The sequence below is a fragment of the Gorilla gorilla genome, chromosome 1 (genome assembly GCF_029281585.2).
Source record: "Gorilla gorilla gorilla isolate KB3781 chromosome 1, NHGRI_mGorGor1-v2.1_pri, whole genome shotgun sequence".
NCBI lineage: Eukaryota > Metazoa > Chordata > Mammalia > Primates > Hominidae > Gorilla > Gorilla gorilla.
Window position 1 is genome coordinate 8,319,969 of NC_073224.2, and position 27,557 is coordinate 8,347,525.

Consider the following 27,557-nt stretch of genomic DNA (forward strand, 5'->3'; position numbering starts at 1 on the left):
CAGCGTGACCGCAGCCTTCCACAGACAACATGTGAATGAACAGGCAAGGCTACACTCCCAGAAAACTTTACTATGGATATGGAAACTTCTAATTGGAAAGTGTCATAAAGTGTTCTTCTTCTTTTGATTTTTTTTCCCATCACACACATCAGAGAACAAAACTGCTGTGCCAGGATAGGGTGAAAATGTTCCCCTCCTGCTGTGGGTCCCACAGCACCTGCTCCTGCCAGCACCCCCACCCCCACAAGGTGCTGACCCAACCAGGGTGCCACATGCCAAGAACAGCCCAAAGGCTGTGGCAACCTGGAAGTGCTGTTCAGCGCCTGGGCATGTTTCCCGGTCACAGTCTCCCTGACTTTGCTGGTCACTGGCCCTGTGCCTCAGTTTTTCCCACTGTGGCAAAAGGTGATCTCACCCCGAAGGCAGGAGGGTCTGACAGTAGAGGGCGGAGATATTTCCTGTCCTGGGTCTCCTGCCCAGAGATCACTGTTCATCAGGCCACGGCTAGGCCAGTCTGCTGGGGGAACTGTGTTCCCTGTCCCCTGCCTTGGGAGTCTAGTGGCCAGATCCAGGTTGCTACAGTTAAGAGCCCCCAGTATACTGGGAGAAGCCCCGGGGGGAGGGGGATGGGGATGGAGGTGGAATGATGCTCCATCAAAAGGGCCCTGGGGTGGGTCCCAGAGAACAAGCATCAAATTGAGGCCCTTTTCTGAAGCTGGCTGCCCAAGGAATTTGCGTTTTGGAGTAAGATGAGAACATGGGGTCAGGGAAGAAAGCATTTTGGTTTTGGAAATGCGCAAAGTTCTCTGAGGCTCTCTGAGGTCCAGATGTTTCGCTAGGCATGTGCTTTAAAAGGGCCTAGGAGGAGTGGGGGTGCCCAGAAGGGACAATGCAGCCAGGGGCCAAGGTCTGGCCTGCCTGCCTCCCCACCGGCAGGCATTCCAGAGTTTCGTAACAAAGTCAGAAAGATGTGCAGCCAAGGAGGGCTAATGAGAGTTTATTTGGATTGTCCAGTTTAATCGTCAAAACACCCCTGACATACGGCTCCTTCCTGGCAGGTGAGGAAACTGAGGTTCGAGTAGGGCATCCAGAGCTGGGGCGGGCAGTTGGCAGCCTGCAGCCCCTGAGGTCCTGGCAGATCTTCCCTGGCCCCCAGCCAAGCACGCTGCACTCCAGCTCATTCAGCTGCCAATCACCTCTCCAGGACTCAGGCCGGTGGGGTCTCCCGTCCTCCCGCCCTCCCGCCAGCCCCCTTGCTCATCGCTGGGGCCTCCCTGCGAGGCTGTCAGCGGCCAAGGTGGGGGCCCTTGCCGGGGTGAGGAGCCGATTGTCCCCCGGATCAGGCCCCCTGCAGCAGCCCGCCTGGAACCCGAGCATGGCCGGGCGGGGAAGGGGCAGCGGCACCGGAATTGCTCCGCCCATCTAAGGCCGGGGCCGTGGCTCCTGTGCAAGATGGGCCTGTGCACCCTCCAGCCCCTGGGCCCTCCTGGAAAATCCTTCACATCCTGCGGGACCTGGACCGCCAGCGGCCTCCCAAGCCTGGGCCATTTGCCCCGTCGCCTCCGCCTGGCATTCGACTTCTTAGAACCCCGGGCACGAGGGCAGCGTGGGGGGCAGTGGTGGCTGTCAGTCCATGCGGGCCGCCGAGAGGACGCGCCCACCCCACCCTCCAAACGCCGTCCTCCTCCTTCAGCCAAAGCCGTCCCAGAGATGGGCCCAGGGACGCGGCTGCAGAGGCCACTTCCAGTCACTCCCCGCTGCGGCCTCGCGCTCCGGGGTGGCCCCGCGGCTCCAGGAGCCACACCCTCCGCCGCGCCAGCTCCGACCGCAGTCTTCGGGAGCAGAAGCAGCGCCGCGCGGGCCCTGACGCCACACCCTCGCCCCGGCGCCTCCGCCTGCAGGACCCCGGCCCTCCCCGGGCTCGCTGGGTCCTTCCTCCCCGGCCGCTCCCCGCACCACGCGCGGTGCCTGCGAGCTCCAAGGCGGCGCCAGCCAAGACGGTCCCGGCCAAGCAGCGGTGGGTGCGACCCCCACCACGGGCCCCGGCACCGGCGGGGAGGGCGCGCTCCTGGGCTGCGGGAGCGGACGGACCCCGCCGACTCCGGCCACCTGGCGCCGCCGCCTCCTCCCCGCCGAAGTCCCTCCCGGCGCAGCCGCCGCAAACTTTCCGGAGCGGGAGCGACTGTGAACCCGAGTCCTCCCGGCGCCCCGGGCCCTTCGCGCGCCTGCCCGTCCCCGTAACCCGGCCCTGCGCCCGCCCGGGACCCACTAGTGCGGCCGAGCGACCCGGCGTGACCGCGGGACCCACAGGGCGCCCCTGCCCCGCAGCTCTCTCCACCCCCGCGCGTTGGGGCTGCGGCGCCGTGTCTGGCGCGAGGCTGGGGGCCGAGGGTGTGTAGTCGGGGGAAACAGCCGGTCCTAAGTGGCCCTTTGGCCGGGCGCTGGGGCTCACGCCTGTAATCCCAACCGTTTGGGAGACTGAAGCGGGAGGAGCGCTTCAGTGCAGGAGTTCGAGACCTGGTGGGGAAACTAGCCCCACACCACCCGGCGGGTACCCCGAGTCCAGCGGAGACAAAGGATTTAGAAAGAGAATAACAGTTTAACAGGCGGGTCCAGGGGACCAGAGCGTCGGAGGCTTGCTCACGGCCCCGAGCTCTCGGCCTCCACCCAGTTTATTGGTTTACAGGCTCTTTGTTCCTAGGGCAAATGGGAGGGGTAAGAAGGGATGAGGAAAAGGATTAATCAATGAAGGAGAACTCGTGACTCATTTAATAAGATGTATAGCAGTGGCGGTTTCTGTGAATTTCCTCTAGCAAAGGCGTGTGTCTAAACTATTTAAGATCTTTAACTTATCCGGACTGAAATGGGTGGGAGCGGGTTTCAGGAGGAGCCAAGATGTTTGATTATACTCCACTGCTTCAAGGGAGTGTTATCTCCGCCAGCACCTGTGGCATGCATAAAGACATGAAGGCAAAAAGGAGACTTTTCTCCTCAGAGGCCGCCCATGGCTCCCCATGGATGTCTAACGCAGGGGGGACGAACTCATCTGGCATTCCAGAAACTCTCTTTCCCACATGTCCCCCTTTTTTTTTGTCTCTATCAATTTTTTTTTTTTTTTTTTTTTTTTTTTTTTGAGACGGAGTCTCACTCTGTCGCCCAGGCTAGAGTGCAGTGGCGCGATCTCGGCTCACTGCAAGCTCCGCCTCCCGGGTTCACCCCATTCTCCTGCCTCAGCCTCCCGAGTAGCTGGGACTACAGGCGCCTGCAACCACACCTGGCTAATTTTTTGTAATTTTAGTAGAGACAGGGTTTCACCATGTTAGCCAGGATGGTCTCGATTTCCTCAACTTGCGATCCGTCCGCCTCAGCCTCCCAAAGTGCTGGGATTACAGGCGTGAGCCACTGCGCCCGACTCTATTAATTTTTTTTATTAATAACCGCCATTGCTATTTCGTTCACTGTGTCTGGCTTCTCTACCAAGGCGCCGTCGGCATCTGTAGACTAAAAATAAACAGCATAAACAGACACAAACCAAAATAAAATTTGCAATTGTTGATCCACCTATGGTTTTAATCCACTTTAAAGGATTAGTGTTAGAAAGGCCATCAGCGGCTCCAGTAAGAATATCAGCTCCAGGCAACAGGCTGAGATGAGCCTGAGATGCCTCAAAAAGCTGTTTTTTCGGTTTAGCAATATCTAATGTTAAATTATCTTCTTTTCCTTGTAGGTGACGTCTAATCATCTCCCAATCGTGTTCAGTGGCATTGTAAGAGCTAGGAGTAATACAAAACTCAGAAGTATTCCAATCACATTGCATTTGAATTCTATGCTCCAAGCTCATAATCCGATCTCCCATCCAAATTACTGTTTGACGGAGATCATTAATTTGATTTGCCAATTTTTGATCTATTTGGCTTTGGAAATTCCAAAGCTTAGAATAATTTTTCTGCCAACTACCCACAAAGTCCGCAGTTTGAATAGAAGAGTGCAAAGCAACACCAGCAAGGCCCAGGACCACAGCTATTAAAGTAAATAGGAATCTCTTTGATCTATTAAGTATTCCTTCTAGTACTTCAGTGATAATATGTATGGAGGGACAGGCCTCCCAAGGTCTATTGAGGAAAACAGGTATCCAAACTCCTTCTTGGGCCCTAACCAGTAAAATGCTATTATCTTTATTAAAGGCAGAAATAATGCAGGTAAAAAGATGACAGTTGAGGCATGATATGGTTTGAGAGTCAGGTAAGATATTAATTTTTCCCACTGCCAACATATAAGGAGGTTTAACACAACTCTGCAATGGGACCATCTGATTAGAGGTCACGGCTACAACAAATCGAAGTTTTTTACTATGGGTCTCTGTTTTACATTCTGCTTTCCAAATCCGAATTGGGCTTTGAGCCATCATTAATTTCCACAATTCTGGATGTTCTGGGCTTATAATTGGATCAATAATTTTTGGGCTTGGAGGAGCCATACCGTTCTCCTCCCACTTAATATGGTAATTTGTTTCAATTCTTCTATGTAATTTTGGTGCATTATCTGGGTAGTCGTTTGCAAAATAGTCTCTCTGCAATCTTCACTCTGTCCAGTACAATTTACTGCAAATTGTCCCCTAGGGGCCCAATCAATGATGATTCCATAGGAATTATTTTGTAGTACAGCAGCGCTGTTTGCAATATAATCTTCCCACGTTAGCACCTCTAGCTTTTCTGACCATTTAATAACAGGAGGTTCTTATTAGGTTTAAATTTATTAATCTGGCGATGTGTCACAACATAGCCATGCTCAAGGTATTTAATAGTGTCCAAAGATTGAAATGTTCTTTCACTGATTGCATGAATAAAGGCTTTTGATCCATTATGTGCAGGAACATAAACCATCCAACTTTGTGTTTCATAATTTAAAAATCCTGCTGCTGGCCCCAGGCAGACGGCAGGAAAGCGATAACCAATAGAAACATTCATTAACATTCCTTCCTCCTCTGGATGAGCAGGACCTCAGTTATCTGTTGGTCCGGGCATCCAGACACTGTCATTAACATAAACCTCCACGGGGGCATCTAACCATGTCACGGGCCTAATCAGTGGTGGGAATGGAATGCAGGCCGAATAGGTGTAATTTTGATCTGCCTCTGCTACAGGAAGACTCACCACCAAGGAGATTACCGCCATCATAGCTACCATTAGATTACTGGTGGTCAGCGGCTTGTACTGAGACCTCAGGTTCTCTTCTGCAATGTGAGCCAGTCTCTTCATCTGCCCCCTGGTCGGTGTAGTTGCTTGGGGAGTTTTACTGGTTTCCATCTGCTCAACAGAGATGTTCATCTGAGCCGTCTGACGAACTGGGGGTGCAGAGACATTCTGAGGTCTTTTCCTCTTCCTTGGACTCTGTCTCATGGCACAGCTTAAGATGTCTTGTGGGTACCCAGACAGGAAGCTGATTCTGTCCTGGTGAGATACAAGCAAATCCTCAACCTCAACAAGACTCACTGGGGCCTTTAGTTTGGGCCAGTTTTTTGGCCATTGATAAAGAGCTATGATCGACACAGCTGCTCCTGTGTTGACCAGACCCTCAAACTGTTTTCCTTGAATGGTGACCATACAAATAGATCTATTGTCAGAGACTTGATTTACCCAATAGGCAGCCTTGCCTGCTGAATTTGTGCTTCCAAATCCTCCTATTCTTTTTTCTGAGCTTTCTCCTAGCTTAACATACGGCAAAAGCAACAGTTGAGCTATTCTGTCACGTGGATTAGCACTCCAGGGAACAGTGGAGGAGATAACAATTTGAATTTCTCCGTAGCAATCAGAGTCCACTACTCCGGTATGTATTTGAATTCCCTTTAAGTTGGACCTTCCCAGTATAAGTCCCACCGTGCCGTTTGGCAGTGGGCCATAAACTCCCGTTGGGACCTTTCTGGACTGCGGCTGGCTTCCCAAAGTGGGGAAGAGGGCTAGTTGAAACCTGCCTCAATCCATTTGGGAACACTCCATTTGGAGTCAGGGATGTCCCGTCCTGAATTGGGAATGCCCCGTTTTGAATTGGGGCCCGGTCCTGAGTTTTGCCTTTTTTGCCTCTTTGTACACTCTCTTTTTGTATGTCCTATCTGTCCACAATTATAGCAAGACCCGGGGAACACTCATGTGTTTTTTGTTACCCTTAGTCCAGCCATTGCCTGAGCAGGGAAGCTGGCCTTATATAAGTGCCCCCCAATGCCATCACAGGCTTTAATGTATTCACTTAAAGCTTTTTCCTCATTTAGATCTGCCTTTCCTTTAATAGGTCTAATTGCTGCCTGACATTCTGTATTAGCATTTTCATCAGCAAGCAGCTGAACGATCACTTTCCTGGCATGAAAATCTGAAATAGCCTTTTGAGCCGCATCTTACAAACGGGCAATAAAATCTGGATAAGGCTCCCTTGGACCCTGTCGAACTGAGTTAAAAGACGGATAAGTAGTACCAGGGTTGTGAATTTTTTCCCAGGCTCTTAGGCATATAGTTCTGACCTGATCAACAACCTCATCACCCATCACCATTCTGTTGATTTAGAGTACCCCATGTGATTCCAAGCAATTGATCAGATGTGATAATAACGGGACGTTGGGCTTGAGCATTTATGCGTGCCTGATTTGTTGCTTCATCTGTCCACCAGGTTTTAAATTGGAGAAATTCAGAGGGGGACAGAGTGGATTGGGCTAGTGCCTCCTAATCCATAGGTATTAAACGCCTGTTATAAGCCACAGATTGTAACAAGGAATGAACATAAGGAGAATTTGGCCCATATTGTCCAATTGCTTGCTTTAAGTATTTTAATATTTTAAAAGGAAGTGGCTGCCAGCATGCTTGAGCATGTTCTCTGGGCTCCTCAACTGGCGAATTAATTACCAGAAACTGCAAAGCATCCAAATCCCCCATTTCTCATGCCTGGCGAATGGATGACGGGATTGTCCGCGTGCCACAATTTGTATTTGGACCGGCTCGCAGCATTCCTCTACCACAATTAACAGGTGGTAGAGGATCATTCCCTGATCGTAATTGGCTGTTAGGCGAGCCTGAAGCTTCCCTTCGCCATAGTTATTGGCGGGGCCTGCTACAATGGGAGCGGCAAGCCGCGTCTCAGGCTCCAGTTCCAAAAATTCGTAAGGCTGAGCCGGGGGTGGCCACTCCAGACCTTCTCCTAAAGGCTAAGTAGGTGACACTGTTTCCTTTATAAGTTTTTGGACATTAGCATATATACCTTCCCGTTTCTCGCCCTTTTTAAAACTAGACTGTGATGGTTGACTTTGCTGATAATTAGACTCCTGATTATTAAAGTTTTCTATGTCATCCTGAAACTCCTCCTCCTCCTCCTCAGTGTGGAAGGGCTCCAGTGCTGTTTTAATTGCAGACCACACAGACCAAGCAAGAAGGGAATATCGTGGCCCTCTTGTTGTGCTCGTTTTAAGTCTGATCCGACCTTGTCCCAGTCTTTTACATTCATGGTTCCATATTCCGGGAACCAAAGAGAATAATACTTTTTTACCAGATAGAACAAAGATGGGAGATTTTGGGTACTCACAATTATCCCTCCGCGGCGCAGTAACTGCCGGACAAGGCTTCAGTAATTAGCAAACTTACTCTCAGCCTGACCCATATTTTCCGGAGGTTACCCTGGAATTTTCCGAGCGCCCTACTTACCTGTAGAGCTTGAAGTGAAAACGTACTCGGCCGTCCTTTGTCAGTCATCCTCCACTTTCCACTCTCTGGCATTCTTTCACTGGACTATTTGTAGAGATTATGGGGAGCCCGGCGTTGGGCACCAGAGACCAGCCTGGGCAACCGAGGGAGACCCCATTTCTACCACAAAAAAAAATAATAAATTAGGCAGGCGTGGTGTCCAGTGCCTGTAATCCCAGCTACTCCATGAGAGATCGGACAAAACCTGGGACCAGAGACTGATTTTCTTCTAAAATGCTTTCTCCAAAATATTTTTAAAAGAAAAGGGGGAAATTGGAAAGGAAAATGTTTTGGGCCCCCCAGATCACTAAGCTAAAGGGGAAAGTCAATCTGGGAACTGCTTAGGGCAAACCTGCCTCCCATTCTATTCAGGGTCATCCCCTGCTCACTGAGATGAATGCATATCTTATCCTTTGGAAAGGCTAATCAGAAACTCAAAAGAATGCAACCGTTTGTCTCTCACCTACCTGTGACCTGGAAGCCCCCTCCTGGCTTCGAGTTGACCCGCTTTTGCTTCAGGTTGTCCCGGATCAAACCAGTGTTCATCTTACATATGTTGATTGATGTCTCCTGTTTCCCTAAAATGTATAAAGCTGTCAGATACAGTCAGTTTCTCTTCCAAGGTTTGGCATGTTAACGTTCTTGTTTTTTGTTTTCGAACTCAACTTTCTTGTTCTCCATGCCTCCTTGCCCTTAGTTACTGTAAACAACCTTCCCGTCAGTTCTAATCAATAACTCACATCTGTTCCCTTGGTTACCTGCTCTGCACCCATTTCTCCCTTGGAAACCGCACGTCCCACCGTTGTAACTCACATCCCCCTTCCCCCTTCCTTATTTGGGAAAATATTCACAAATAGCCAACCGGGTCAGTTTAGATCGTGCGGTCTGACCCCAGCCCATGCCAGAGGTAGGGACTGCGTTAGGAATAAAAACCCCTGCTTTCCTCTGTTCAGTGTGCTCTTGCGATCGTGATTGATGGGAGCAGCACGCTTCTGCAGAAGTAAATTGCGTTGCTGAGAAAACTTTCGCTTGAGTGCTGGTTTCACTTTGCGGCACCGAGCATTTCTCTCCAACAAAACCAAGCTGTGCTCTGACCACCTTGGGCACATGTCATCAGGACATCCTGAGGCTGTGTCATGCACATGCATCCCCAACCTTGGCAAAATAAACTTTCTAAATACTCTTATCCCCAAATGCTCAGGGAGACTGATTTGAATAATCATAAAACTCCAAGCCTGCACTCCAGCCTGGGAGACAGAGCAAGATTCTGTTTCAAAAAAATAAAATAAAATAAAATAACTCCGGTCTCCCGCACAGCGGACACTGCGTGAATTACTCTTTCTCTATTGCTATTCCCCTGTCTTGAGAAATCGGCTCTGTCTAGGTAGCGGGCAAGGTGAACCCCCCGGGCAGTTACAGAACTGTCATTATATTGCTTCCAATTATATATATATATATATATAAGGCACAAATAGCTATAACTTGTATACAGATTAAATGTGAATGTCCTTGAACGGTCGGATCCCAGCGCAGGAAGGACGCACCGCCTACAAACCCCTAGGCCAAAAGCGGTAATTCTGATCTCATCCAGCCTCACGTGAGATCGCAATCTCCTGTCACTCAGGGCCTGAGGGGGCGGGGCCTGAAGCCCCATCCAATCAGGGGCGCTGGGGTAGGGACCGTTCAATCAGGCGCGCCGCCGGAAAGGAGAGGGCAGCTTCCGGGATCTGCCTGGCGGGTGCTTTGTCTCTCCTTCGCCGCAGCCGGCTCTTCCCGTTAGTCTCCGCTGCTAGTTCTTGGCTCTGGGAGGCCCAGGTGGCTCTGCAGCAGCCTCTGCCACCCTGTGACCTGCGAGTATTGGAACATCCCTAGCTGACGCCAGGACACCCGGGAAGCCGAGGAATGGTGAGTGGACTGCGCCTGGCTTCCCGAAGTGGAGAAGAGGGCTGGTTGAAACCTGCTGTGGTGCGACTCGGGCTTCCACGCCATCGGCTCCGGAACCTGCGGACCGAGTCGCCGCGGCGTAGCCGGGGCTCAGTCCTCTTCTGTTCAGGGCCGGGCCGGGCGGGGCGGGCAGCGGAACCCCTGCATCCTGTCTGTACCTGCGGGCGCCACTTCCGCCGGCCGGAGCCCTGTCGGGAACCCCGCGCCTCCCCCACCCAGGTAGTGTGGTGACCACGGGAGGGTGATGCGGGAGAGCCCCGACTCGGTGTCTCGGTGTGCGGGGTTCCAGCATGGGAGGAGCTGTGGTTCATGGGGCTTCCAGTCCCACCTTTCTCCCCCTAAAATTAAGCCGAGGCTTTGTTAAAACGTTAAACGGTGTGTTTGAGCAAACGGCGATTCATAAACCAGGTACCGCAGTCATGGTTTGGGGTCCACAGAAGGGGCGTAAATGAGAGGCTTTGATAAGGTTAATGAGGAAGCAAACCATATTCTTTTTTTTTTTTTTTTTTTTTGAGACGGAATCTTGCCCTGTCGCCAGGCTGGAGTGCAATGGTGCAGTCTCACTCATTGCAACCTCTGACTCCCGGGTTCAAGCGATTCTCCTGCCTCAGCCTCCCGAGTAGTTGGGATTACAGGCGCCTGCCACCACGCCCAGCTAATTTTTGTATTTTTAGTAGAGACAGGGTTTCGCCATGTTGGCTACGTTGGTCTCGAACTCCTGACCTTAAGTGATCCGCCCGTCTCGGCCTCCTAAAGCGCTGAGATTACAGGCGTGAGCCACTGCGCTCGGCCAAAATATTTTTCTGTTTACAAACATTTTACATGAGAGGAAAGCGGAGAATAAACCATCCGACACTCTACGGTAAAAAAATCTTTGTGCCTCTCTTCATCTTTCCTAAGTGTGCATATTACCAAAATGTCTTTAGGTTGATGTCCCCCTGTGAAAACTTTACAGGGTGTTGTGTCCTCAGCCCTTGGTCTGCTTGCTCATCTCTGCTAATACTGTGCTGTCCTGAATATTTTTGGTTGAAAATCTTAAAAGTATGTTAGGCAAGACATAACTGTTCTTTTAGATGACTAAAAATCATTAGACATTTGTCATTTTTACTAGGTATGAAAAAGTAGTTTTTCTTGCCTAAAAAAGCCTGATTTGGGAATTTATGTGATTTCACAGGAATAGCATCTGGAAGTGGTGACATTAATGTCATTTTAAAAAACATGTGCCATATTTCCTCTTATTCCCTTCTGCCTTGACGTTGTGCAATAGAAATTTAAAAATTGTATTAGTATTGTTAAATATCAATTATTGGTTTTATTTACTACTTAATTAAATTTAATAAGCCTATTCTCTCAGTGTAATCACATGGAATGGGCTCAACTCCACAATTAACAAGTGACAGCACATGTAAAATATTGTCTACCAGGGAAACTCATTAAACACTTAGTGTTCAGACTGTGTTTTGGTGTCTGGTTCCCTAAGCACCACTGCAGTGACACAAAATAATAGACCTTTAGCAGAAAAAGTTTTGGCAAATATATTGCGTAAGCCATTTAGATGCAGTGAGGCATTCTTATTACTTAGGTTGGTGGAATCCCTTTCAAAATGTAAGTTACTAACACAAAAAAAGATTGAACTTTGTGAGCAGGCATTTTTAAGAATAAGTAGTCTCAGGACTGATATTATTAACTCACTTATGCACATCAGGTAGGACTTTATTATGGCAGATACTAGAAATGTATGAAGTGAAATTAAGAGGTAACCTAGCAGCACATCTTACTCCCTGGATTCTCTAATGAGTTGGGTATTTCCACTTTGCTGTTGCCTTTTTGAATAGTTTAATTCTAGCATTAGTACTGCTGTGTGGGAGGGAGTATGTGTGAACAGAGTAAGAGTTGTGACAATCAAGTCATAGAATAAATGCTTGGAAATTATAGAATCATGTAAACAGCTTATGAATTGAGTATAGATTCCCAGTGCTGTCAGTCTCACCCATCCTTCTATCCATGTGTGGAATGTTCTAGGACTCGGTGGCTTTTGAGGATGTGGCTGTGAACTTTACCCAGGAGGAATGGGCTTTGCTAGATTCTTCTCAGAAGAATCTCTACAGAGAAGTGATGCAGGAAACCTGCAGCAACCTGGCTTCTGTAGGTAAGAATGACAACACATTTCACTTAATTACAGAAGTCTTTCCCTATCATCAGTGCTATATATGATTTGGAATGTGGCAAGGGAATGATTTGGTGAATAAATCAGGCATGGGCACTGTGTACAATGAACATTAAATCTAGTAATGTTTCTACAGTTTGTAATAATTCATGATAATTTTATGGGTCTGCATTTTAGGAAGCAAATGGAAAGACCAGAATATTGAAGATCACTTCGAAAAACCTGGGAAAGATATAAGGTAATTTGCACTGAGCAGAGGAAATAAAGTCCTCTGAAGGAATCTTAGCATGTCATGAACTTAAAAACAAGCAATCAAAACAAATAAGAGTCACTTGAAATTTATTTATTTTTAGAAAAATTTCACCCAAAATGTAACGTACTTCAGTGTAGCAGTCAGTGTTTGCAAAACAGTTTACTTGAAAATAGTACTACAAGACTGTGTATATGAATATTACTATTTTGGTCATAGCCATGCAGGTGGTAGCTGTGTTTTCAGTAGTAACCCATTTACTTTCAAATAATTCAGTCATGGCAAAAAAAAAAAATGCATTTTCCCTGATATTGGTAGCAGTGTAAGTCCAAGACCTATTAGTAAGTAGAAAGTTATTAATAAACCAACCAATAATAATGTGCTTGTCATTTTTTTACAGAAATCATATGGTACAGAGACTGTGTGAAAGCAAAGAAGGTGGTCAGTATGGAGAAGTTGTCAGCCAAATTCCAAATCTTGATCTGAACGAGAACATTTCTACTGGATTAAAACAATGTGAATGCAGTATTTGTGGAAAAGTCTTTGTACGTCATTCCCTCCTTAATAGGCACATCCTAGCTCACTCAGGATACAAACCATATGGAGAGAAGCAATATAAATGTGAACAGTGTGGGAAATTCTTCGTTTCTGTTCCAGGTGTTAGAAGACACATGATAATGCACAGTGGAAATCCAGCTTATAAATGTACGATATGTGGGAAAGCTTTTTATTTTCTCAATTCAGTTGAAAGACATCAGAGAACTCACACAGGAGAAAAACCCTATAAATGTAAACAATGTGGTAAAGCGTTCACTGTTTCCGGTTCTTGTCTAATACATGAACGAACTCACACTGGAGAGAAACCCTACGAATGTAGGGAATGTGGGAAAACATTCAGATTTTCTTGTTCTTTTAAAACGCATGAAAGGACTCACACTGGAGAAAGACCCTATAAATGTACCAAATGTGATAAAGCCTTCAGCTGTTCCACTTCCCTTCGTTACCATGGAAGCATTCATACTGGAGAGAGACCCTATGAGTGTAAACAATGTGGCAAAGCCTTTAGTCGTTTGAGTTCCCTTTGTAACCATAGAAGTACTCATACCGGAGAGAAACCCTATGAATGTAAACAATGTGATCAAGCCTTCAGTCGCCTCAGTTCCCTTCACCTCCACGAAAGAATTCATACTGGAGAAAAACCCTATGAATGTAAGAAATGCGGTAAAGCCTACGCTCGTTCCAGTCACCTTACTCGCCATGAAAGAAGTCATGATATAGAGGCTGGGTGTAGTGACTCAGCCTATAATCCCAGCACTTTGGGAGGCCAAGGCGTGTGGATTGCTTGAGCCCAGGAGTTCATAACCAGCCTGGATTAAAACAATGTGAAACAACCTGGGCAACATGGTGAAACCCTGTCTTTACAAAAAATAAAATAATGCCGGGCACGGTGGCTTACGCCTGTAATCCCAGCACTTTGGGAGGCCGAGGCGGGTGGATCATGAGGTCAGGAGATTGAGACCATCCTGGCCAACACAGTGAAACCCCGTCTCTACTAAAAATACAAAAAATTAGCCGGGCGTGGTGGCGGGCGCCTGTGGTTCCAGCTACTCGGGAGGCTGAGGCAGGAGAATGGCGTGAACCCGGGAGGCGGAACTTGCAGTGAGCCGAGATCGTGCCACTGCACTTCAGCCTGGGTGACAGAGTGAGACTCCATCTCAAAAAATAAGATAAAATAAAATAAAAAAATAATTAGCTGGGCATGGTGGCACATTGCAGTTGTCTTAGTTGTTTTTCAAGGACATAAAAAGCCGTGCGCAGCAGGCGGGGAAGCCCTGTGCATGTGGATCACGAGGTCGGGAGATTGAGACCATCCTGGCCAACATGGTGAAACCTCGTCTCTACTAAAAACACAAAAATTAGTTGGGTGTGGTGGCATATGCTTGTAATCCCAGCTACTCAGGAGGCTGAGGCAGGAGAATCGTTTGAACCAGGGAGTTGGAGGTTGCAGTTAGCTGAGATGGCGCCACTGCACTCCAGCCTGGTGACAGAGTGAGACTCCATCTCAAAAAAGCCCTATGCGGCTGGGCGTGGTGGCTCACGCCTGTAATCCCAGCACTTTGGGAGGCCAAGGTGGGTGGATCACAAGGTCAAGAGATCGAGACCATCCTGGCCAACATGGTGAAACCCTGTCTCTACTAAAAATACAAAAATTAGCTGGGCGTGGTGGCGGGTGTCTGTAGTCCCAGCTACTCAGGAGGCTGAGGCAGGAGAATCACTTGAACCCAGGAGGCAGAGGTTGCAGTGAGCTGAAATTGTGCCACTGCACTCCAGCCTGGCAACAGAGTGAGACTCCGTCTCAAAAAAAAGGCCTTATGTGTGTGAGAAATGTGGTAAAGCATTTACTCTTTCCCATTCCCTCATAAACATGAAAGAGCTCACACTTCAGAAAACCTTAAGAATGTAGGAAATGTGGTCAAGCCTTCAGATTTTCCTATTTTGAAGATTTGGGAGGACTCAGAGTGGAGAAGAGCCTTTTAAATTTAAATTTGTGTTAAGGCCTTCAGTTGTTTTAGTTCCGTTTGAAGACATCAACTCATTCCTGAGAAAAACCCTATGAATGTCCAGAACGTGGGAATGTTTCATTTCTCTCATATCTGCTCAAGGACATGTGAAAATGCACACTGCAGCTGAACCTTGTAAATAGAAGAATGTACACGGGATTAAAACTAATATTTAGAAACTGCAAGAATATTTTCAGTTTTAACATTTATTTGAAAAGTCGTGAAAACTCCCACTGGAAAGAAGTTCTATAAGTGAAGTTTTTCTAATTTGGAAAGCCTGATGCAAATTAATTATGGTGCGGTGCTTGAAAAAAATGTACATGTATGAAATGTTACACAAGTTACAAGTATATTGTTTTTATCAGTGGCTCATTCTTAAAGAGTCTTGAGTATGCATTTAACCTTATTTTGCAGGAAAACCTTGAGGTGAGAGTTCTGTAAATGCTTTTTAAGCAGTACTTGAATTTCATAGTAATGATACTTTTTTCAGTTTGTTGGTAGAATTTTTGTCTGTTCATTTGATAATGTGCTGGATTCATGGTTGAATTTTGATGTTTTTCTAATATGTAGGTAAATTTAATTTTTTTATTTTATTATTGTTTTTTTGAGATGGAGTCTCACTCTGTTGCCCAGGCTGGAGTGCAGTGGTGCGTCTTGGCTCACTGCAACTTCTGCCTCCTGGGTTTAAGCAATTCTCCTGCCTCAGCCTCCCGAGTAGCTGAGATTACAGGCGCCCACCACTACGTCCAGCTAATTTTTTGTATTTTAAGTAGAGACAGGGTTTCACCATGTTGGCTGGGCTTGTCTTGAACTCCTGACCTCATGATTTGCCCCCCTCAGCCTCCCAAAGTGCTGGGATTACAGGCATGAGCCACCGTGCCCAGCGGAGTAAGTTTAATTTGTATGTATTGTTCTGTGATTAATGGACCAGTGAATAATGATTGGTAATTGTTGCGATTTTCTTACTAGCCTCGTTTGGCAAATTTTGGTTATCCCTTGTCCATTATACACATTCCACCTTTTTTTATTAAAGGAAAAACTACTCTTGGTGTAAAGATGTTTATTTTTTGCTAATAATGAGTTGGTATTCCTAAGTACATAAAGTTTATCATAGAGTATCATCTCGTGAGTTCTTTGCATTTGTTGCCCTTTATTCTTTATTATTTCTGTCTGTTATTTGGATAGTTCACTTTGAATGAAGGAGAGAGAACTGTGATAGGACAATATGTTGTAACCAATCTGAGGGAGGAAGCATTCAGTCTCACAGTCACATATGATAGCGTTGGGTTTTTCATCAATGCCTTTGGTATTGTATATAGTATTACACCGTTACAATATTGTAGTTTGTGTATTTTACAGTATTACAGTCTTACCAGTCAGTGTCACATGATTCAGTTCCCTACCAGCCAACAGACAAACCAATCACATACTCCTGTAGGAACAAAGGAACATCCTCACTTTTTTAAATGCTATACCACTCTCTGCTCCCAAGTTAATCCCTGTTTGGGCCTGTGGGAGCTTACACCATCCTCCTGTATGTAATTAATAACTGATGTTTAGTTTATCTGTTTAGTAATAGATGTCATGTGTTTAACGGTACCAGTAGACATAGGGTGCTAATTCCTTCCTCACCAATGGGGTGCATGAGACGCTATTGAAACAATTGGCAACACAAATGGAATGGACCAGCCCTCATGCAGGATACCTGCTCAACTTTATCTACCTGCTGTCGGCTGACTGGTTCCGTAACACATCAGAAGTCACCTGGGTCAGAACCATGAGCTGACGATGGGCCTTCACTTTGGTCTGCACAGTGTTTTGTTGTCTTCAGGTGTTGTCATCTACTCCCACACTAAAATGCTCTCATCTCCTAGACGTGAATGTTTAATTGCACCCCAGCATGACATTTGGCCTGTGCTTAGCAGGCAGTTTAATGCCCAAAAGCACAGCACATAGACAAGCCAACACCTAAATCCTAATTAGCAAGAATCAGGCTGTATCTCTGTGTCACTGCATCTGCTCTGGTCACCATCACTGTATGCTTAGGGCAGCCACGTGAACATGAATTATTGTACACTCCCAAGAGAGTAGTTACTGTTATGCAGGCAGAAGTAGTGGCCTTGTTTGTTTCTTGTGCTGCTGCTCCCCTTGCTGCTGTCCCATACACCCTCCTGGTGAGGTGTACGTCTGTGGTGCCTCATGATTCAGGCGCTGATGAGTAAAGAGAATGGGAAGAAATAGTTTGATATTAGCCCCTGCCAAAGCATATGAAGAAGCACCTCAGCTGCTTTCATTGAAAAATTCCTAGCCAGTGTGTGGGCTTTTCTTATCACTGCTGCTTGTCAGCATGTCAGAAGTCTAATCTTCAGACTGCAAGGCTTGATGGCCTTAGACATAATGGCCTTACTGCATGTGGAGCTAACCCCAGGAAGACTGAGTGGCACTCTCTGGAGGATTAGGTGGTTTCCTCTAATGTGGGTTGATGGGCTCCTGAACTCTTTCCTTTGACCTTGCAGATAGTCTACAGTGCCAGTGATCATGTGCTGCAACTCTATATACGCAGAAACTCAAAATATTCTGAAACAGTTTCCATTGAAAGGAAAGAGAAAAGCAGTCAGGTGCCATGCTTCGGTCGAGAAAACTAGTAGATGGCTCACAAGAACACTGTATCGCTACTGTCTGTGCCTCTGTCACAACAAATATCCTGATCCTTCAGTTTTAAGGGTGCAGGGCAGTTTTCCAGGTAGTCTCAGACTGACACAGTTTTCCTCCCTTTCTTACTGGTAGTTCTCACGATAACTACAATATGCTGAGAATGCAATATCCTGATAATCCGCTGACATTGGCCAGAACAACCCAGGCTCTGTTATAGTCCCTGCTCGAAACAGAATGGTCCTCAACACTCCAGCACATCACATCCTGGGATATAAAACCCAAGGTGGGCTGCTTTCTGGGGTCACTCAGTTGTAGTGCAAGTGAAGCACCTGCAGTCAAGGCTCCATCCATCTGCTCTGGATAGCTTTCCTGATGTTGTTGTAGCAGTTCATATCGAATCCTAGACTTCTGTTGTCTTTTGTTTCCTATTTGTAAGTGGTAAATTCACTTCATGGGTTTTATGTGTGAATGTGTTTGATCTCATTGTTCTCAGAAAAGTTGGTAGTCATTGCACAGTGAACCCGCTTCATAATTGGTGAAAACACCTATGGCCCCCTTGTGCCACAGCAAAGAGGTTAATTCAGCCAGACATAAACTTAATGTTCTTAAAACTCTGTAGCACAATTATTACCATGTGGGAGGCCTTTAACAATGGTGATGCTGATTTGAAGAACTCTGAAGGAAGAAATTTACACAAATGGGTTGGGTACATGGGAGTCCCTCCTAGCTTAAAGCAACCCTTACTACCCTCCGCCTAAAAAGAGTGGATAAAAACTGAAACAGGTTTAAAATTTCACCTAATTGGAAATACAAAGTTTACTAAAATAATATTTAAAATAAAAGGTTAAATGAGTGCTCATTGAATTTTATGCCTCCACAAAATAGGTTGGGAATTAACTTCAACATTTGTTGAAAGGCACCAAAATTGAGAAGCCTCCGTGTCTGAAATTCACATGTGGCTCAAAGAATATACCTGGGGATACCCCGAAGTTTAAATGTGGTATCCCCTAGGATATTATGACAAGTTACTGTACATAAGACAGGTGGTCTTCCTTTAACTCTGAAAACCATATTATCTTGCCTAAATTCTCCATAATGCACCGCTCTGCAATATCCTATAGTGGACATGGGTTTCCTGACCAATGAGTACTAAAATTGTGTGCGACCCACCTATGTTCTTGTCAAAATGGAAACCCCTGAATCCCACCAGTTAGAATAATATGACAGAATGTCAGATTTTTGGGATATATAAGTTCTTCAGAAGGTTATTAGGTATTGATTCCATTTTATTAATAGATATAAATATATTTAGATTACCTATTTTTCCTGTGTTTTAGTATTAATAGATTGTGTCTTTTAATTCATCCAGTTGGTCTAAGTTACCAAGTTTGTGGGTTATGGAGATTGTAATATTCTTTATTCTTTTATCATCCATGGGATCTCTAATATAAAGGTCTCTTTTAATTCTTATATTGTTAGGTTGGTGCAAAAATAATTGTGGTTTTGGACCATGAATTTTAAATTTTTATAACTAGGCTGCAACACATCTTTATTAATCAAAATAGAAACCATTACAATGGGCTGGGCGCAGTGGCTCACGCCTGTAATCCCAGCACTTTGGGAGGCTGAGGTGGGCGGATCACGAGGTCAGGAGTTTGAGACCAGCCTGACCAACATGGTGAAACCCTGTCTCTACTAAAAATACAAAAATTAGCCGGGCGTGGTGGCGTGTGCCTGTAATCCCAGCTACTCAAGAGGCTGAGGCAGGAGAATCGCTTGAACCGAGGAGGCAGAGGTTGCAGTGAGCCGAGATCGCACCATTGCACTCTGGCCTGGGTGACAGAGTGAGACTCTGTCTTAAAACAAAACAAAGAAGAACCATTACAACCAACACACTTTTGCCAATGAGAAATAAGCTTGTTTATTCCATGCTTCAGGATTCAATGAACTCTTGGAAAGCATTTTCTGCATCCTGCTGGTTGTGGAAATATTTTCCCTGCAAAAAGTTGTCAAGATGCTTAAAGAAGTGGTAGTTGGTTGGCGAGAGATCAGATGAATATGGCAGATGAGGCAAAACTTTGTAGCCCAGTTTATTCAACTTTTGAAGCCTTGGTTGTATGGCATGTGGTCAGGTGGTGTGGAGAATTGGCCCTTCCTGTTGACCAATGCTGGCTACAGGTGCTGCAGTTTTCGGTGCGTCTCATCAATCGCTGGGCGTACTTCTCAGATGTAATGATTTCACCAGGATTCAGAAAGCTGCAGTGGATCAGAAGACCATCAGCTGACCACCAAACACTGACCATGACTTTTTTTGGTGCAAGTTTGACTTTGGGAAGTGGTTTGGAGCTTCTCAGTCCAGCCACTGAGCTGGCTGTTGTATAAAATCCACTTTTCGTGGCATGTCACAATCTGATCAAGAAATGGTTCATTGTCGTTTCATAGAATAAGAGAAGACGACACTTCAAAAGGATGATTTTTTAAATTTTTGGTCAGCTCATGAGGCACCCACTTATCAAGCTTTTTCACCTTTCCAATTGGCTTCAAATGCCAGATGACCATAGAATGGCCGACGTTCAGTTCTTCACCAACTTCTCGTGTAGCTGTAAAAGGATCGGCTTCAATGGTTGCTCTCAATCGGTCGTTGTCAACTTCCGGTGACTGCCCACTATGTTCCTCATCTTCAAGCCTCTCGCCTCCTTTGCAAAACTTTTTTTTTTTTTTTTTTTTTGAGACGGAGTGTCGCTCTGTCACCCAGTCTGGACTGCAGTTGCGTGATCTCGGCTCACTGCAACCTCCGCCTCCCAGGTTCAAGCGATTCTCCTGCCTCCGCCTCCCAGGTTCAAGCGATTCTCCTGCCTCAGCCTCCCGAGCAGCTGGGACTACAGGCATATACCACCACACCCGGCTAATTTTGTATTTTTAGTAGAGACGGGGTTTCACCATATTGGCCATGCTGGTCTCGAACTCCTGACCTTGTGATCCGCCCGCCTCAGCCTCCCAAAGTGCTGGGATTACAGGCGTGAGCCACCGCACCCGGCCTCTGCAAAACTTCTTGAACCACCATTGCACTGTACATTCATTAGCAGTTCCTGGCAAAATGGGTTGTTGATGTGAGTTGTCTCTGCTGCTTTACGACCCATTTTGAACTTGAATAAGAAAGTTGCTTGAATTTGCTTTTTGTCTAACATCTTTTCCATAGTCTAAAATAAACAAGTAATAAAAAAAAGCAAGAAATGCCCATTAAAATGATGTATAACATAACCACATTTACTTAAGAGGGTATTCCAGTATCAAACAGCAAACTCCAAGAATGCAAAAACTGCAATTACTTTTGTACTCACCTTATAGTAATTTGTGTGATTTCTTTTTTTCTTTTTATTAGCCTTGCTTGATAGTTATCAATTTTGTTGATCTTTATGAAGAAACAGCTATTGTTCTATTGAGTTCTTCTGTTGATTTTCTATTTTCAGTGCCATTGACTTGTCATCTTGTTGTTTTTATTTCTTTCGACTGAATTTGTTTTTTCTTTAGTGACCTAAAGTAGAAGATTACATCATTGGGTGTATAATTTTATTTGTTTGTAATGTATGCATTCAACGTTGTAAATTTCTAAGCAATACTTTCACTGCATTCCAGAAGTTTTGATATAATATATTTTTATTTTCAGACTGGACACATGGTTCATGCTTATAATCCCACCACTTTGGGAGTCCTAGGCAGAAGGATTGCTTGGTGCTTGGAGCCAAGTGTTACAGCCTAGCCCGGGGAAAATAGAGACACTGTCTCTACAAAAAATTTTAAAAATTAGCCAGACGTAGTGGTACGCACTTACACTCCTAGCTATTCATGAGGAGGCTGAGGCAGAAGGGTTGCTTGAGCCTAGGAATTTAAGGCTGCAGTGAGATATGATCATGCCACTGCACTTCAGCCTGGGTGATAGAGCAAAACCCTATCTTTTAGATGTGTATGTGTGCGTGTGTGCTTTGTGTTGTGTGTATGTGTATATTTTTTCATTTTTAATATATTTAAAGCACCATAAAAGTGGAAAGGAACAATTGTTCTCTGAATTGACAGTGTGAGTTTTAATTCACAGTTGTGATAGCAAAAGATTAGAAATAATTCAAGTACCTATTTAGAAAATATTGGATAAATGGCCTCATCATACACACTTAAAAATGAGGGGCAGCATTTATTGATATGAAAAGATTTGCAGGATTTGTCAATTGAAAATAACATATATTGCAATGTTTACACCATTTTACCTTTCTACAGCTGTTATGGTCATCTGCAGAGGCAGGTGGCCCCCAGCCACAAGTCCATAATTGAGGTCTTTGGGGAGAGCAGGGCAGGACTCTCAAACAGGTGAAAAGTGGCCTGAGAGCGTAAGAAAAGGAGAATAGCTTAGGTTTTTGTTATGGTTTGGGGCCAGGGTGAGAGTTTGTATATGCATGTACTGAAGAAGAGCCTTGTGTAATAGTTTGCTTTTTCTGCTGGCACCAAAAGAGGAGGCACCCAGGCTTGCTTATCACCTTGAGTAGAGGTGGGGCATAGTGGCCGGACAGGGTGGTTCATGCCTGTAATTCCAACACTTTGGGAGGCCGAGGAGGTCGGATCACAAGTTCAGGAGTTCAAGACCAGCCTGGCCAACATACTGAAACCCTGTCTCTACTAAAAATACAAAAATTAGCCAGGTGTGGTGGCAGGAGCCTGTAGTCCCAGCTACTCAGGAGGCTGAGGCAGGGGAATTGCTTGAACCCAGGAGGCAGAGGTTGCAGTGAGCCCAGACCACACCATTGCACTCCAGCCTGGGTGACAGCACTCTGTGAGTCTCTGTCTAAAAAAAAAAAATACAAATATTAGCTGGGCATGGTGGCGTGTGCCTGTAATCCCAGCTACTCGGGAGGCTGAGGCAGGAGAATTGCTTGAACCAGGACCCAGGAGGCAGAGGTTGCAGTGAGCCGAGATCACACCCCTGCACTCCAGCCTGGGCTACAGAGCGAGACTCTCTCTCTCTCTCTCTCCCTCTCTCTCTGTCTCTGTCTCTGTCTCTGTCTCTCTCTCTCTCTCTCTCTCTCTCTCTCTCTATATATATATATATATATATGTATATATGCCGGGCGCGGTGGCTCATGCCTATAATCCCAGCACTTTGGGAGGCCGAGGCGGGCAGATCACCTGAGGTCAGGAGTTCGAGACCAGCCTGACCAACATGGAGAAACCCCATCTCTACTAAAAATACAAAATTAGCCAGGTGTGGTGGCGCATGCCTGTAATCCCAGCTACTCGGGATGGTGAGTCAGGAGACGCTCTTGAACCCGGGAGGCGGAGGTTGCAGTGAGCCGAGATTGCACCATTGCACTCCAGCCTGGGCATACCAAGAGCGAAACTCCGTCTCAAACAAAAACAAACAACCAAAAAATATATACACACACACACACACATACACACTTGAAGTGTTATCCAATCAGAGCAGAGATTAAATGAGGACCTCATTTAAATCTGAATGGGGGTCCATGTCACACCTGCCATTTTTTCACCTTTGCAGCTGGGCTTCTCTCTTCCCTGCTGGACTCTGCTATTTCCCACAAGGTGTTCAGAGAGTCTGCCCTGAATCCTACCACAAGGAGATGAGAAGCACAGAGTGACAGCAGCAGGAGAACATAAAGACACAGGTAACAGTTGTCCTCCTCCTGCAGAGTCCGGAGCAGTGCACACCTACCGCTGGGGCCCTAGCTAAGCCTGGGGGCAACATGCCCGAGGATAGTCTGGGAGTGCTGCAGTCAGGGTCCCCACAATAGGCACCCAGCCTGTGCCCTTGCACTCTGCATGACCGTGGCCATTGTCACCTCAGAGGTCCCTGGGTACAGAGCAATGCATCCTACCAGAGCCGCGTGTGAGGAAGGACCACGTGAGTCCCGGGGAAGGGCTGAGGCCGTCCAGGAGGAGGTGGCCAGGACCGAGACCTGATGCCTGTGTGGAGAACTCTGTGGGTGTGAGTGGCACTGTGGCATCAGTGCCCGGGTGCTGCTGCTCCCCCTTCTCAAAGATCAGGGCCCAAGCAGGGGCTCGGGTGTGGCCCAAGCCACCACCCATGTGTGAGGCCATCATGGGGACCCGAACACGGTGTCTGCAGACCCCACCCATCCATCGGCCCCAATTCCTGGCCAGCTTCTGCCAAAGTGAGAGGCTGGAATTTGGAAGGTGGCTGTAAGCTGAAGCCTGTCCCCTGTCCCCCAGTGGCTGACATACAGCGGTGACACTCTGATGCCATCTTGCCCTCACCTAGCTCGCTCGTACCTGGGATTCGAAGGGGTCTGCCCCAGGTTGCATGCCCACTGCCAATCAGAGGTGAGCACATCGATGCCTCCTGGATGTGGGCTGCTGGTGCTCAAGGCCTGGCAGTACGTGGAGAGTCTTCTCGGAGGGGCCATGGGGTCAGGGAGTGGGATGGGACACTAACTCCACCCTGCACAGAAGCCGCAGCCCCCAGCCAAGCCGGCCCAAGGATTCCAGGTGCTCTCCACCCCACATGCGCACTGCCAGGCTCCAGGTGGCCTGGCGGAGAGGGATGGCCTGGTGGGCAGCTGAGAAGCCAAAATAAAGGGGGCGTGCACTGCCTGCCACCCGCAGTCTGGCAGCCACGAGCAGGGAGGCTGTTGCCTGTTGAGCCAGGGGGATTGGGGAAGGGCAGGCAGCCCAGTCGGCCTGATTTACCAGTGAACGAGCTTGGGGTGGAGCCGCTCCTGGCTGAGGGCTGGGGTTGGGGCAGTCTGTTTGGACCTCCTGGGCTCCAGGCTGCCAGCTGCCTCCCCAGGGTCTGAATGTCCTACTGTGACCTGTTTCCTCGCCTGGCCCAGAGGACAGATAGGGAAGGCCTGCTTTAAGGATTAGGCAGGGTAATCCCAGTAAGCTCTCATTAGCTTGCCCATCCTCCAGGTCTTTTTGATTACTTTTTTCTCTTCTTTATTATGAAACTTTGGAGAATTGTCCTCCAGCACGTCTTCAGCTGGGGAGGTGGAAAGGCTGGACCTTGCCCTTGGCTTCAGGGCCCCTTCTGGGTGCCCCCTCCTCTTAGGCTTTTTAAAAGCATATACTTAGCACCATACCGTGTACCTGAGAGAGCCGCAGAGAACCTCCTGCATGTCCAAACCGGAACACTTTGTTCCCTGACCCCAGGCCCTCATCACACCCCAAAGCCCAAATACTTTCAGGCGGCCAGCTTCAGACAAGAGTCTCAACTTGATGCCTGTTTTCTGGGGTCTACACAGGCCCTTATGATGGAGCTACCTCCGTTCCACCCCTGTGCCTCCCCCAGTCCATTAGGGGCCTCAACTGTAGTGATCCCTCACTGGGAGCAAGGTTCCCCAGGCAGGGAACGCAGCCCTCCCCAGGATGCTGGCCTGGCCACGTCCTGATGGACATCAGTCCTGGAGCAAGAGGTCCAAGGCAGGGAGTTTCACCCCCCATTTCACCGGGTGTAGTGACCTTTCTGGGTTCCTAGCCTTCAAGATGGGATTTTTACACTGTGCCACAGTGGGGGAAACTGAGGCACAGGGCTAGTGAGTGGTAAAGAAACAAAATCTCTGTGACTAGGAAGCAAGTCCCTCGCCCAGCGCAGCCGCTCCAGGATAGCACCCTTTGGGATGCACCGCTGAGCTGTTCTTGGCACGTGGCATGCACTGTGGTGGAGGTCAGCAGCTTGTGGAGTTGGGGGTGGGGTGTTGGCACGTGGCATGGCACTGTGGTGGAGGTCAGCAGCTTGAGTTGGGTGTGGGGTGTTGGCAGAAGCAGGTAATTTGGGACCCACCATGGGGAGGAAGGGGACATTGCCCCTTTCCCTACACCTTGGGCACAGCAGGAATTTTCTTCTCTGATGTGTGTGGGCACCAATGCCTATGTGGATGTGGATGTGTCCTCCCCTTTTGTTGACAAAGAACCTTCCTGCAGCCGTTGGGGTGGGTATGGGCACCACATGTGCCTGGCAGCAGGGTGGGGCCTGTGGAGGCTCGGCTAGTCTGTGTCCCACTGCCTCCTCCCCAGGGGAGGCAGACCCTGTGCCCTTAGTGCCCTCATACCCCATCCCTCACATTCTTCACTTGGCATCCCCCTGCCTGATTCTCCCAACTCAGCCCCTGCCAGCTTTCTCCAGGCCCTGTGGGCCCTGGGATGGGATCAAAGGAGGCAGCAACTGTGCTGCCTGCCTCTGCCTGAAGTCAGGGATCCCTGGCCGCTATGGCATCTGGTGGGCAGGGTAGGTGGGGAGGTCAGGGGTCAGCTTCTCCATTCCCCAGCCTGCATTGGCTAAGTCACCAAGTGTAACTGGCCTGGAGGCTGATCTGCGTCCTCCACAGTCCCTTGATGCATTATATTGAAGCCAATCCTTGTGTGAATGACATGACCCGTTGTTACTGCCCAGATCAAACCAGAACCAAAGGACTGTTGCACTTGGGCCCAGAGCCTTGGGCTGAGGCTGCCATGACCACCCTGTTCTCTTCCTTCTGGAGTCCCCAGGATGCTCCCAGGACTGAATGATCCCCACAAAACACAGTGGCCAGGATGGGAGGGGTGGAGGTCAACTCCCCGCCGCCCCTGCCACCACAACCAAGAGGCCATCATGGAGGTTGTCCCTGAGCTGTGGGTTCCTGTGGGATGCAGGCTCCCACGGATACTTCAGGGGATGAGCCTGGGTCCTCCTGGCTGACAGGAGCCTGGTGGGCACTGGGTATGTGGGGCCCGTGTAGGTGGGTTGGACAGCACTGGGCCTGGCCAGGGAGCCAGAGACTGGTGTGGCCAAAGTGGGCAGCAATATGTTGCCAGAACCAAAACTACAGTGCAACCAGCCCAGCTGGTAGGGAGGAGGAGGCCTGCCTAGCAGGACCATCCACCCCTGTCCTGGCCCCAAGTCCAGACTGCCTGCCTGTCCTGGGCATTGCCTTGTCTGGGAGACCCGGGCATGATGGTCAGGTGGTGTGTCCCTGGGTTCCAGGCCTCGGTGGTCCCTTGGGAGCTGAGCATCCTCTGGGCAGGGGGAGGGCCCAGGGTCCACTGTTTGTATCTGCCCCTGGGGCTGTGCCTCCACTCCAGCTTCTCAGCCCTCATGGGGATGTGGCCAGGGCTCCTCACCTGCTCTGTGTCTCCAGCTGTGATCAGCTCACTTGGCGACTCTGACAGCTTCCTCCCCAAAGCTTGGGTCCTCATCTGTGAGAATGGGGTGTTCCAGGCCCCCTGCAGGCAGGAACCCACCCCCAGCTCCTCTGGTGGGCCCTCCTGGGCTTTCTTATCTACTGGCTTGTGAGACCCAGTTGGCCAAACTTGGTGTCCTATTTTTATTTTGGCCTTTTTCTTAGTGTGTGTTTTCTGTAACTACTGCTGTGTGGAACTTCTATATGAGTTTTAGGTAGAGAATCTTGTCCACCCAGAGATCCCCCACCCCAGAGAGCCTCCACTTCGGCCCCCGCTGGGTTGGTCCTGCCTGTGCTCCGCTTGGTGTGAATGTTGAGTGTGATGGATCCACACTGCTGCTTGACCCTGCATCTCCTTCCTTCTTGTTGCTGAGGCCAGTTCTGTTCTCTCTTTCTCCACCTGAACTGCGCTTGAAGCCAAGATGAAGGATGAGAAGCGGTTGCTTAGAAGGACCCGTCCTGCAGTGAATCTGCTGTGAGGAGGCTGCGCTGGCCCAGCCTGTCGTTTCCTTCTTTTTTTTTTGAGACAGAGTTTTGCTCTCGTTGCCCAGGCTAGAGTGTAGTGGTGCAATCTCAGCTCGTTGCAACCTCCGCCTTCCAGTTTCAAGAGATTCTCCTGCCTCAGCCTCCGGCGTAGCTGGGATTACAGGCAGCCGCCACCACGCCCAGCTAATATTTTTTGTATTTTTAGTAGAGATGGGGTTTCACCATGTTGGTCAGGCTGGTCTCAAACTGCTGACCTCGTGATCCACCCGCCTCGGCCTCCCAAAGTGCTGGGATTACAGGCGTGAGCCACCATGCCTGGCATGTCATTTCCTTCTCTGAGCTCGTTCCAGAGGTCGGCAAGGGGCAGCCTGTCCCTGCCTGCTCTTGTGGTCCATGAATCAAGAATGGATTTCACATTTCCAAATGGTTGAACAAATAAAAAAATAATACTTTATGGCACTGAGAAGTTTCCATGTCCCTAAGTAGAGTGTTATGGGGCTGCCGTCATGCCCACCTCTTCACAGGCTGTCTCAGAGGGCTGCTGTCGAGCAGCCATGGCAGAGTTGCATCCTCGAGGCAAGGATCAGTTGG

At 48.1% G+C, this 27,557-nt stretch overlaps 2 protein-coding genes and 1 non-coding gene across 4 annotated transcripts; 2 read left to right on the forward strand and 1 right to left on the reverse strand.

Moving 5' to 3' along the window:
• The first annotated feature begins 1,432 nt into the window (after positions 1 to 1,432).
• On the forward strand, positions 1,433 to 2,188 carry LINC02897 (long intergenic non-protein coding RNA 2897). The gene has a single exon (XR_008677901.2). It is a non-coding gene; the product is annotated as a long intergenic non-protein coding RNA 2897 (transcript).
• A 1,872-nt stretch (positions 2,189 to 4,060) lies between these two features.
• Positions 4,061 to 9,300, reverse strand: LOC129532246 (endogenous retrovirus group K member 19 Env polyprotein-like). The gene is made up of 4 exons (XM_055380891.2): positions 9,212 to 9,300; positions 8,189 to 8,299; positions 7,683 to 7,841; positions 4,061 to 5,450 (listed from the first exon to the last, which is right to left on the reverse strand). The coding sequence occupies exons 3-4, from the start codon at positions 7,752 to 7,754 to the stop codon at positions 5,001 to 5,003; spliced, it is 522 nt and encodes a 173-aa protein (XP_055236866.2). The 5' UTR covers positions 7,755 to 7,841; positions 8,189 to 8,299; positions 9,212 to 9,300; the 3' UTR covers positions 4,061 to 5,000.
• A 128-nt stretch (positions 9,301 to 9,428) lies between these two features.
• Positions 9,429 to 15,764, forward strand: ZNF669 (zinc finger protein 669). Of its 2 annotated transcripts, none has more exons than XM_019032621.4 (4): positions 9,429 to 9,884; positions 11,688 to 11,814; positions 12,010 to 12,070; positions 12,483 to 15,764. In XM_019032621.4, the coding sequence occupies exons 1-4, from the start codon at positions 9,624 to 9,626 to the stop codon at positions 13,426 to 13,428; spliced, it is 1,395 nt and encodes a 464-aa protein (XP_018888166.3). In that variant the 5' UTR covers positions 9,429 to 9,623; the 3' UTR covers positions 13,429 to 15,764. The 2 variants fall into 2 exon arrangements, with proteins under 2 accessions (XP_018888166.3, XP_018888177.3); XM_019032632.4 differs by having other exon boundaries at positions 9,429 to 9,626.
• The last annotated feature ends 11,793 nt before the right edge of the window (positions 15,765 to 27,557 follow it).